General features: G+C 40.6%; 1 protein-coding gene across 2 annotated transcripts in view; it reads left to right on the forward strand.

Moving 5' to 3' along the window:
* The window catches only part of SON (SON DNA and RNA binding protein), a 64203-nt gene extending 52293 nt beyond the window's left edge, over window positions 1–11910 (forward strand). The window contains exons 9-12 of one of the 2 annotated variants that reach the window (XM_019476067.2): window positions 2846–2993; window positions 9063–9131; window positions 9229–9344; window positions 10872–11910. In XM_019476067.2, coding sequence (XP_019331612.2) covers window positions 2846–2993; window positions 9063–9131; window positions 9229–9344; window positions 10872–11030 — 492 coding nt within the window. In that variant the 3' untranslated portion in view covers window positions 11031–11910. Of the gene's footprint in view, window positions 1–2031; window positions 2112–2845; window positions 2994–9062; window positions 9132–9228; window positions 9345–10871 lie in introns of those variants that run through there. The other variant, XM_019476068.2, reaches the window with a different exon arrangement.
* The last annotated feature ends 523 nt before the right edge of the window (window positions 11911–12433 follow it).

A 12433-nucleotide genomic window follows, 5' to 3' on the forward strand; every position in this document is an offset into this window, starting at 1 on the left:
TCCTGAAATCAGTATGACTACTGTCATCCATACTTCCATGGTATAATGTAAGATCCATCTCTTTGCAGAAGTCTTCCCATTGTCATCATGCCCCATAGAGTGATAGAAGCAGTTCGTTGATGATGCAGAATCAAAAATATTCCAGTGCTTTATATTTTCTCTATCACTTGATTTTGTTAATACTTTCACTTTTTTTGGCATTCAGTTGCATTACAACAGATAATGAGATTAGTATTTTCCCTGTTCTGGGAGAAAAATGAAAAAAAAAAGAATTTTTCCATGATCTCACTGCAAATCAATGGCAGAGTGGAATTAGACTTTTATTACTGAAAGCACTTTGTTTAGTTTTCCAGACAGTATTCTTTCTCATTTTATCATCTAAATTAAAAACATTAACATTTAGTAATTGTCCTTTAATGTTCATTTTAAAATAATTTCACTTTGAATTTATTGAGTGTTAATCATGATTCTTTCAGTGATTTCTTTATCAGTTATCCTGATTGTTTTTGTAAAAAAGGGTTTTTTTTGTTTGTTCCTCCCCCCAATAACTGGAAGTCCTGTTCTTTTCAAGTGGAATTGGTATAAAGGTGAGCTCCTAGCTTTCTGATATCATTCCCAGAAATAAACTTTCTGGAGCCTGCAATGTAATATGCAGGTTAAACTTACTGCAAGTGTTGTAGACGATTTTGTTAATAAATGGATCCCAGTTGTCATTCTTATTTGCGGTGCCTCTGTTGTGTTAACAGGAGAAAAAACAGAAAAACGTGTTACAGCTAGTCAGCAGGTGGAATTCTGAACAGAGGAAACGGGTCTGTTGAGTACAGTGAACCATGCTTACAACTGCTTTTTGAGAGAATTGCTCTTTCAATTTTTAGAAAAACTTAAGACTATTTCCTAGGTTCAGAATTTGTTCATGCTTTTTGATTGTTACTCTATAGAAGCCTCAATTTTAAATTATGAAGGGGGTCTATAGTGAGTCTTTTCCTAAAAATAGTTTGTTTGAGAATTTGATGGGGAAGGCTATTTAACGTTTAGGTGACCTCATAAAGTAATTGTTTTTCCTCTTCTTTGTGAACTGAGTACACATTGGTGGTGATGAAACAGGTGTTGATATTGAAAATTCTATCATTGCAAAGCAGGTACAAAAGAGGAATCGGAACCTGGGTGACATTGACTGGGGTTTGTATCATTCTCTCCATGGTTGCCCTTTTCTTATATGAGGTTCCTGGAAAAGAGGGGAGGATGAAACTGGAAGTAAGTAAAAGCCATTTGAGGTGTATATAGTGAGGCAGTTAGTATCAGACATCGATTTAACTCTATCTCTGTACACATGCCGCATGATCTGCACTGATCCAAAAAAACCTCTCAAAAATACAGGAGTGGTAAACTTTGCCTCTCCCTTCTCTTCCTTCCATCAGAGCATCTTGTTACACTCGGCATCCACTTGCGTCATTTCTAGCTATTTGTTATATAGGTACATATTTATTACAATGTTCAAGAATCCTTAAAATTTAACTTTTCAACACCAGGGTTTGGGTGGCTTTGATGCATACGTTGTTAGTGTGTATCGGATGCCTGTGTTGAGAAGCTAATAATTTTATTAAGGACATGATTACATATTCTTAGTCCTCTGTAGAAGCAAGATATCTAATACTGCTTATATAAATAAATTGAACACAAGGAAATCTCTCCAAATCCAGGAAATGTTTTGTACTTCAAGCACAGTGTAATTAAAAAAAAAAAACCCAAAAAAACAAAAAAAGGAAAGAGAGCATTCTAGGAACTTGTTTTGGTGCCTAGGTAAAGCTGAAACCAAAATATTAGGCATTGTGTCGTCTAACTTACTATGTGCGAATGCTGACTGCCTTATCAATACCACTGTAAATTTGTGTATTTTAAGACGAGCAATTTCTTGCTGTGATGGAAATGATTGATTTTACTCTACTTGGGTTAGTGGGTGGGGCGAAGAGAGATGATAGTTCACAGAATAACCTGTGAACTTTCACCCCTCTATATGGAAACTTGTTTCAGGGTCAAATCCTTGTAGCTGCCTTCTTGCCACGGTCAATGCCAGCCCTACTATTCACAACACTGCGGCCATCGAGGCCTAGGTACGTAAACATTTAAGGAGTTTTTAAAGTTCTTTACATCAAAACAGATTTTTAAATTTCTATTTGATAAGCTTACGACATTTAACAGCTCTTATGTTAATGATGATTTAAGCTGGTATGATGACTACTGCTGCTAAACTATGCGACTAAGTACTTTTTTTTTCTTAAAAATATATAGAAACACCTGTGTCTGTTTCATGTGGATTTGCAGAGTAAAACTTTGTATATGCAACTTCTGTGTAATAAAATGGGGAAACATTTTTGAAATTTAAAATATGCCTAAACTCGTACGTCATTACTAAAGTGCTTGTATTTTGTTCAATAACTAGGTACACTTGGCACAAACTTGCCAGTTAGACAATTAACACTGCCTCCTTTCACAAGATGAGAAGAGATGCATTGGAACCAAAGTAGCGCGTTTAAAAATAAATGATGGTTATGATTTTATTAAATATGTATTTTCAAAGTGGGTCAGTTGCCTTTTTTGAATTAAAGGATCTCATTAAAATTTTCCTAGGCTCTTTTTAGATTGATATTTTGAAAAGTTGTGTGCCTAATGTATGTATATGTGTGAATTCTGGTTTATATAAGACATGCTAATGTATGTAAAGCAGAGGTGTATTCACTTGAATTGATCTGTGAACTTACTAGAAATATTTTTGGAAGATCCCAGTTACTTTTTTTAAATCCAGTGCTAACTTTAGGACTTGTTTTACTTTTCTTTCTTTGGATAGGATCAGTTCTTAAGAGCAGCCCCAGTAACTGGAGGAATGGGAGCTCAGCTGATGAGAAAAATGGGCTGGAGAGAAGGAGAAGGATTAGGAAAAAACAAAGAAGGCAGTGTGGAGCCTATTTTAGTTGATTTTAAGACTGATCGAAAAGGTAAGCCACTTTCTTGAACATTTTCAGATAGCATAAAATTGACTCTGTTTTCTTTTTATTGAGCTAAATAGATAGCTTCTTAGTAGCTGGAAATTTATTTTCAATTTTTATCTGTATATAAAAATTACAGTCAAAATAATGGTTTTGATTCTGCCCTCGAACTGTAGACAACCTAAACTTACTTTTGTGAGGGTTCAGTTGCAGGTGTTAGTTTCATTTAGATAAAGAGGGCTTGTCTTCCATTTAAATTTAAGCAAATATGTAAGTGCCTTACATTCATAATAGCAGCCTTGAAATTGGTAGGGCCTAATTGTAACAGGTGCTGGGTGTGCCTGGCCCTTAAAGAAGGGAGGAGGCTTTGGAAGTGGTGGTGGGGAAGGGGGGGGGTGCTTAACTGGGAGATGCACCCAGGGCCAGAGCTGGGGCAGGCAGTCTCACCCTGGCTGCTGGCATGAAAGGAGCTCCTGAGCAAGCAGCAGACAGAGGGAGACTGTAGGGGTTAAGAGAAGGCAGCCTTAGAGCTAAGGTGGAGGCTGGTGATTTAGGGATTGAGACAAGGGGTGGTGGTGGTCTCAGCTGGCCCAGGAGTTGGGCCAAGGTCCCAGTGCTTGAGACCAAAAGTCAAGGAACAGGGTCAGAGAGAGTCTAAGGCACTGGAATGCTTAGGGAGCAGATACAGTTAGGAAGCAAAGATCAGTTAGAGACAGAGGCCTGAGGCGCAGCATGCCCAGGCGATGGATATAATGAATGTGACATAGGGACCCAGAGTTTGGGGATGCCTCTGGGGAGAGGCACTTACTGGATGGGATGTAGAGCATGATTGGTAGCATCTGCAAGGCATGGGTGTGGTGTGGCAGTTGGAGCCATGTAATAAGCCCTTAAAGGGCTGAGTAGTAACATCTAAACAGAAGCATGGGATCAAAAATCCCTGGGGAAGCCTCTCTTTCCAAGGATCTAGCAACCACAAGGTGTAGCAGGCTAGGTGAAGTGGAGCAAGCCTGAGAAGCCAGAGCAGCATAGGGGCCAAGTAGCTACCAGAGGCCAGTGCCTGCTATACTAGTCAATTCAGGGCTGGTTAGAAGTATTCATTGTTGACTCCTAGGTAAATTTTGCCCAATTAGGCAGTTAAGGCAGCGTGTACCAAACTTCTGATACCTGGGGCACAGTTATTTTCTGGATTAAAATTTGTCACATGCTTTTCTGAATGTTGTGGCACCTCACTTGAAAATGACAGAGCTGAATTCAGAAAAGGTATGGTGGGGGTCCGTGAGGTTAAGAAAACTGCGAATCATGATCTAACTGGTGCCACTTGAGCGGTGGGGACAGGTCCTTAGTCTGCTGTGCCATGTTCTTTCCAGTGCCTGCCACCTTCCAGCCCCTGGTCGGTACTTCAGAGAGTATGGACAGTCCCCACTGCTGAGGCTGCTCCTGCAGGGTCTTGCATGCCAGCAACCATCCCTGTAACCCCTCCTGCCAGCCATAGTAGCATGGAAGGAGTGGAGGGGATGAACCAGGCTGCGGAGTGTGGCTTTGTCTGTGTGTCTTCCTACACACTGCTGGGAGTGTTGCAGGGTAGGGCGGGGGCTGGCACAGGGGCTGCCTGGGGTTGGGGAAGACAGCAACAGTGGCAGCAGTCTACAGAGAAATAGTTTTATTTGCTGGGACAGGTTCAGAATGCTGGACAAGGGAGAAGAGCACTTACCCCTAATGGGATCCTATGGTACGTTTCCATTGCTCTTATAGCACATTAGTGAGTCATGGCACACTCTTTGGGAATCACTAGGTTAAGGGTAGTACACTTAGATTACAAAGTAGACAGTTGGGCTGAAAGTGGCATTGGAGGGGGTGGGGAAGACACGTGAGTGCTGACCAGTGGTCGGCGACCACCCGCAGACACTGGCAACGGCAGGGGGTGGCGAGTGCCAACTGTTCGTAGGCCCCGCCAGCAGCGTCAGTGGCAGCCAATCACAGGGGGTGCACTGCCAATCTCAGGGTTTGCACGTGCACCTGCTTGCACCCCCTACCTTTTGCCAGTGCTGTCTAAACTGGTTACCAGTTATAAAGTCTTAGAAGCACAAGAAGGGTTAATGACTTGAGCAAGCTAGGGGCTGAATCTGGGTAAAGAAATAGTTTAGCCTATTGTTTCAAAGGCTGCCAGCTCTTTCAGGAAAGATTGCATGGGTCTGAGGCCTAGCAGAAAGCAGACTCTGCTGATCTATAGCCATTTTTTATGCATGCTGTTCAAAATGTGCTGTAATTTTAGCTGGGAAAAGCTCAAACCCTGGCATTCCTAGAAGCTGAACAGCTATTGTACCTTTACACAATCCTCACAGAAGCTACATGTTCCATCCTGTCAGAATCTAAGATGTCCTCTAGTAACAAGAAAACAGTTGTCATACAAGCAAAATGTGGAAAAGGCCTAGCTTAGACTAGCATATCCTGGGGGCTTGCCAGTACTGCTCCCTGTAGTACATTTTGCATTAATTTTTAACTTGTGTAGAGGTTATTTTACAATAGCCTTTACTCTTAGGATGGATTTCCTGCTGGCATAAATTTTTCCTTTTTTAATTTCATTCCATTGCTCAGTGAGCCACTCAGGACAATTCCTTTTCCTTTCCCTTTTTCTGCTCCTTTTAATACCTGTAGAGATTTATTATTGTTAGAATTGCTATACAGTAGTGCCTAAAGGCCACAACTGCATGGATCTTGAATGACTTGTGCTTTCCCTGTCATTGCTTGGCTGAAAGGAGACAATAATTCATAATGAATAATCTGATTAATTTTGCCTTGCCTTCTATTTTTCAATTTAAAAATATTAAAAATTGCCTCAATAATTCTGAGTAGCTCTTGGTCTGTGTCTTTTTTGTGAGCAGTTAGTTGCAAGTACCTGATGTTCATTCCCCATTCCTGATGCAAGTTAATCTGTAGATACTTGAGAACCTTGCAGCTATTCTTGAGTTGCTTTAATTTCATCCTTATTTTGCTGTTTGGAGTCTTAGCAGTATGGAGAATACTGTATCCCTTCATGTCTTGCCATGAACAGCTAAGGCCAGAGTAACAGAGAAGTGCATCTTAATGTTCGGCTAATCAGACATGCGTGCCTAACATATTAAGATAACATGAATTGGAAGAAGCAACAAGAATAGTTCATTTGATACAGCTGAAGCTAGCTGAAGCAGTTCTTGATACAGTGGGAGGGCAATAACAGTATGGGATGTATTGGTAATAGTATTTTAAAAGGGCTGAACATATGTTGTGCAGACCAGACTATTTCAGGGAAAGATTTGAGAACAACCGTGGACAGTGTAGGTGTGTACCACTGAAAGACAATTTGGAACTTTAATGAAGGGTATCACAAGACCAGGAATATAGATAGATAGTTTTCTTTTTATTGCCCATATTGAAAGAAAAACAATTTTAAAAGTCTTGCATTATTTTAAACAAAACTAGTGAATTGTTGATTTCTGAAAGCACACGAGAAGGGACAAACAATTTGTTTTGTTCAGTGAAACCTATTACAGGAGACAAAGACCTGGATCCAGGGTTAGCCAGGCTCTCACATGGCCTGGCCCCTTCAGACCCACATTCTAGATTAGGGGTGGCCAAAATACAGCCCATGGGCCACATCCGTCCCACAAGGCCATTCTGTCCAGCCCGCAGGGCCCCTAAAAAATTTAGAAAATGAATATTCATCTGCCCCTGGTTCCTGTCATTTTTGAGGGCAGTAGGACCCAGGGGAAGCCCAGCGGGCTCCCACAACACCAGGGCCTGAGTGGGCTGCGAGCACCTACAGCAGGGAGCACTGGCCATGGGGTGGGCAAGGGGCTGTTTTTCCCTGCGCTCAGCACCAGCTTCTTCCCTGCCAGCAAGCAGGGGGTCAGGGGCTGGGGGACACTGGGAGTGAGCAAGTGCAGGAGCCAGCGGGAGCACGGGGCCTGCACCGGCAGGGCCCAGAGCAGGGTGGCAGGAGCACGGGGTCCCAGCCGACAGATGCTCTATGGAGCCAGGCCAGCTCCCCCTTGCTGGTGCAGCCCAGCTCAGCTCCACAGACCCCTGCCAGCCTGTGCCCTGCTTTGGGCCCCACTGATGCTGGCCCTGGGACATTGGTCACAAGACATTGGGACATTGGTTCCAAGATGGTGACCAAGGGATGGGGCACCTGTCAAGGGGCGGGGCTACCCACGCGGCCCTCGACAGCCTGCCAAAACTGGGCGAGCGGCCCTGCACCTGAAATAATTGCCCGCCCCCGTTCTGGGTGCTGGCCTGAAGTAGCTTCCAGGCCCAAGACAGCACTTGGTAACTGAAGTCTGCTGTCTTCCAGCAAGCTGCAAATGCTTTGTCCACTGCAGCTAGAGATGCAAAACCATAGTGCTTCAGTTGAAAGCAGAGCATTTCTGTGGTCCATTACATTTAGTTCTGAGCATGCCTCTTAACCTTTCAAGGGACACAGTGCCTGGCAAAACTAAAAAGGAGGGACACAGATTATTAATGCGAGAGAGTTAAAAAGCAATAGGCTATTTTCCTATTGTGTACATGACTGTTAACTCATATTTGTGATTATTTCTGATGTAAATAATATTAAGGACGTTTAAGAAACTAGCAGTTCAGACAAATTTGGTATAACATAACACTTGGAACCAAAATTCCTTGAAGTAAGCTATACTTGAGAAGTGTAGCTATTAGAGTGAAGATGTGGCAAGGAGGCGAGTTAGAATAAAACATCATGAAAAGGAGGAGCCTGGAAAAAAGCTACTATCTTTCTTGTTCACACCCTTATCCCCCAGATTCAAATAGAGGTAAGAAACAAGGAAAATACAATGAAAGAGTGAAGGAAAAAAATTCACACACGCGTGCGTGCAATGGTTTCGTATATATGCATACTGTATATATATATATATAAAATCATTTATTTTGGTGTATTCTTGACATTCATGCAGGTAAAAAAAAAATAATTGAGGGGAGGTGGGTTACCCTGCAACTTTGCTTTTATACTGGGCAGTGAAATTACATTTTATTTCACATTTTTAAGACCCAGGATATAAATATAGATTGAAGGACTGGAGAGAGGGCATTTTTAAGGAGGAAATCTATTGTACAAAAGTAATCCATAAAAAACAAGATTGATGGCGACTGCCTTAGAACCGTACAGAGCATTTTAATTTTAAGCTTATATCCTCTTTCTTGAGAATCAAATATATAGTACCAATGAACTGTTATATAGAAACAGAAGGAGCCTATTTCTTTAAAATTAGTTTGTTCTTACTGCTCAGGATAAAAGTAACTGTGCCAAGGAAACTTTGCAAACAAAAAAATCTGTAACTGACTCTTATAGGAGGTTTCCCAGCAACCTTCATTGGGACATGTCCTTTACATCATTGAGATGATAACCCCATGCTTTTTGTTACTTATAGTGAATGCATTGTGTTTGTCCAAATTAAATTTAATTCACTTTAAATTGAGTATAAATTTGGCCAAGAAGTGAAAAAAATCTGGTAACTAAATTGAGAGCACAGGTCACAAGGGAGTCGCTGTAAATAGTGAATTCCTTCAAATTATTTGAATGGCACATGGCAATGAATTAGTGTTCGTAAAAATTGAATACATTTTGAAGTGTCTACATTTAAAATGGGAAATGTGCAAATGACTAAAATAAATGTGGTGGTGGGAAAAAGACTTTTGGTCGCTTGCTTCTGAATTTTAGTCCAGCTCTTGGTCTGTTTTCTATAAAGGTCATATGTGACTTTTGATGCTGATCTCTGTAAAGGTATTTATGCTTGTCATCCTTTATGTTAACTCTCTGAATTTCCCAGTACCTTAGTTACAGCCTTACAGCAAAAGTTAATGGAAGAGTGGAGAAGGAAGGAAGGGCAGGAAAAGTAGTGCTGAATAAAGGAGACATTAAAAAACTGAGTGGACAATTGGGCTGTGGTTGTTGTCATAGTAAAGCACATTGATGCGTGTTATTGGTTGATGGAATGAGAGACGCGCTCCTCTCGAGACATCATTGCAAAATCAGGTGTGTACAGGGAGAAACCCACAGGATAAATATCTGTTTTCTGTTTTGTTTAGGTCTTGTTGCAGTGGGAGAAAAGGCACAAAAGAGATCCGGACATTTCAGTGTGATGAAGGATCTTTCAGGTGAGACCTTTTTACTCCTTTAAAATATGTTTAAGTTAATATATCTGGTTGTATCAGTAGAATTGATTTAGAAAACAAATATGTTGCTGTCTTTAAGGTAAACATCCAGTTTCTGCACTGATGGAGATCTGTAATAAAAGAAGATGGTCACCACCTGAATTCGTATTGGTGGATGATAGTGGGCCTGATCATCGCAAACACTTTATCTTTAAGGTAAGCTTGAATTCTCTTTTCTCATGTATTACGTATTCTGTTAAGATGAGGCTTTAAGTATTGCTATATTTGTGTTCTAGCATTCACAATGCATTAGGCACTGTCTAAACACATAGGAGTACACAATCCCTCTTATAAGGAACTACCAATCTAAACCCAGATCCTGTAGGCACATTTCTGACTATCAAGAAAGAAACTGAGATATTCTCCCAGTTTTTATTTAAACAGAAAAACCAATTTGGAGTTCAGTCTTATCTCCTTATTCCCAGGAATAGCCTTAGGGGTACTACTTTTGTGGAGAAAGTGACAGGATTTATCTTTCTATTTCCTGTTTTAGCTTAGTATAACCCGCATTTACTGTCTCTTCCTGGGCTGGATCTTGCTTCTGTAAAGAATTGACAGAGAACTGGGTAGTAACCAAGTGTCAGTGACTTTTGTGGGAACAAGAGCTGCAGGTTTAAACACATTTTGAAGTTTGGCTTATGGAAGGAAGAAATTCAGACATATCCACTTTTTGCATTAACCATACAAGAAGTTTCTTAATGAAGAACTCTCTTAGTTCTTATCTCATCTTGTCAGACCTGGCCACCTTTCATATTAGATTAGAAATACAGTTCTAAACCCCTGCCTGTCTGGCCTCATGAGGTGGTCTTGGAATAACTTAGAAGTGACAAAACAAAGGTTATGATCCTGTCACTCTGCTGCATTAAGTATTCCATATTGTACAGTTCTGTTTGGTACACTGTACAAATGCAACAGGAAGCCCACCTGAGTGGAGCTTAGGCAGTACAGCAGTGAACAGGAGGAATATTAGTAATAGATGTTATACTCATCTGTGAGAACTTTCTGTATTGCATGATAAAGATTTTTAGTCCTTTCCACAGTTGATTGATAATTTGATGGGACAGTGGTGAAAACAACTGAGCTTTGTGTATGCAGACAGCTTTCACTGGCAGATCTGTGTTAAGAGCAAATTACAACTGGGGCTTGCTGCATAGCCTGATTTGCTCCTGTTGTGTGAGTGGTGTTGCAGGCTGTCTGGGCTGCTGGACAATGAAGAGGATGCAGAATTAAGCACAACACTTCCTGTTGGTTTTTTTTTTTTTTTTTAAAGTAACAAGATGGAACTTTTGACATTTTCCTGCTGTTTGTTTGGTGTAATTAAATTTCAAGCACTGAGAGGCAGGGACTGTCTTCCTCTTTGTGTTTGCACAATGCCCACCAGAATGGCACTCAGCCTTGATTGAGGCCTTGATGTGGTAATTGAATAGAAATACTCTTGTTTACAAAATGCTTCTGAATTATGCTTCCCTCTGGATTGAGAAGGGAAGCATAGGCATATCAGTAATATATGTTATATTAATCTGTGAGACTGCTTTCTACATTGCATGAGAGATCTTTAGTCCTTTTTGAAGGGAATTGAAGGCACATTCTCAAGGTACCAAGTGCACTGATGTGAGGGAAATAGATAAATCAGAGGGAGTGGTAAAATGTAGATGGACTGTATTGTTTGTTTCTCTTGAACAGGTGATGGTCAATGGGAATGAATACAGGCCTACCTTTGCCAGCCTTAATAAGAAGCATGCTAAAGCCACAGCAGCAACTGCGGCCCTCCAAGCGATGGGACTTGTACCAAAGGAAAGCATGGCTAATACCACCATGTTCAGGAGTGCCTCACACCGCTAGATATTGTTTTTTATATTGACATTATTTCGGATAATTTTACTCTGCACAAAGAAGGTATTTGCCCGTCTCATTTTGTAAATACGTTGGCAATTCCCATGTTGTAAAAACTGTACAGACACCCGCAAGCTTTTCTTTTGTACCATCAAAAATGTATTTAAATCATACTTAGTTTTTGGTATGTTTATATTGTTTACATTAGTGATGTAATTATTTCTTAAATGACTAAAATTGGAAGACAGACTCTGGAGGCATCAATAATCTAAACCCTTGTTTTAAAACTCATGCAGTTTCTCTTCAGTACGGAATGTTAACACTTTCATACTGTTTTATACTATGATGCAGTTGTCCCTGGTCTTGGTAAAGTTACTGTTTTACTTTTGCCTATAGCCAGTTAAAGGCTGCACAGCTTACCCTAGTCTAGAAAAGGCTGGCATGTACTGCTGGACAGATACTGGGCCAGTTACCCCTATGGGATAGTAGGTAATGGTAGCACTGTTGTACAGAGCTACCATTACTTACTTCTCCTTTTGAATTTTGTTTGGGGTTTCTCAGTGGTGTTCTGCAACTGGCCATACAGCCTACATTCTAGCACTAAAAAGATTAGGCAAAAGACCTGCCTGAAGTGGGAGGGAAGAAAGTCCAGTGATGGAACTGATCAGAATCGCAATGTGAAAGTCTCTCTCCCTGCATGTTCTGATAAGGAAATATGAAGTTGTCTATTCCAATCTCAAATTAACACACTGCCTGATGTTGATTGTATGAATGTGTGGTTAATGTGAATTTTAAACTATAACAAATCTTCAACTGGATGGGGGTAGAATGATGCTTAAATTGTTGTACCCAAGTCAGTCAATAAAGCAGCACAAGTTCATAATCTTAATCATCGGTCAAAAAACAATTAAATCTATGCTAGAGCGCTGATTTAGAAGTCAGCATACCATCACGTGTTATGTGGGGGAGGAACAGTAGTGACAGCTGGTAAGAAGGCAGAACACAACCATATTTCAGTTGCTTAGAAAAATATCAGGATAACATTTTGAGTTCAGATTTTTTTCATGCTTGCACCACGCTTTGGGATGAGATTTCTTTGAAAGTTTAATCCAATGTTTTGGCAGTTTTTGAAAATGAAAGCAATTGAGAAAACAGGGAATCTGTTTTTTTCTCATGTGCTACTTGGTTTTAGAGTCTTAGCAGCTGGTTGTAGTAATTTTAAACTTGGGGACGAGGATGGTCTCAGCAAATTTGGGTGACTTAAAAAACATGGCATCACAATGAAGCTCTTTAATATTTAGTTATTTCTGAAAATGTTAACATTTTGCATCTTACCGTTTAGTATCATATCAGATACACACAGCTTTTATGGGATGGGGAAACTATAATTTCCTGTGCAAACTGCTACAACC

This window comes from Alligator mississippiensis, chromosome 1 (genome assembly GCF_030867095.1).
Source record: "Alligator mississippiensis isolate rAllMis1 chromosome 1, rAllMis1, whole genome shotgun sequence".
In the NCBI taxonomy this organism is placed as follows: Eukaryota; Metazoa; Chordata; order Crocodylia; family Alligatoridae; genus Alligator; species Alligator mississippiensis.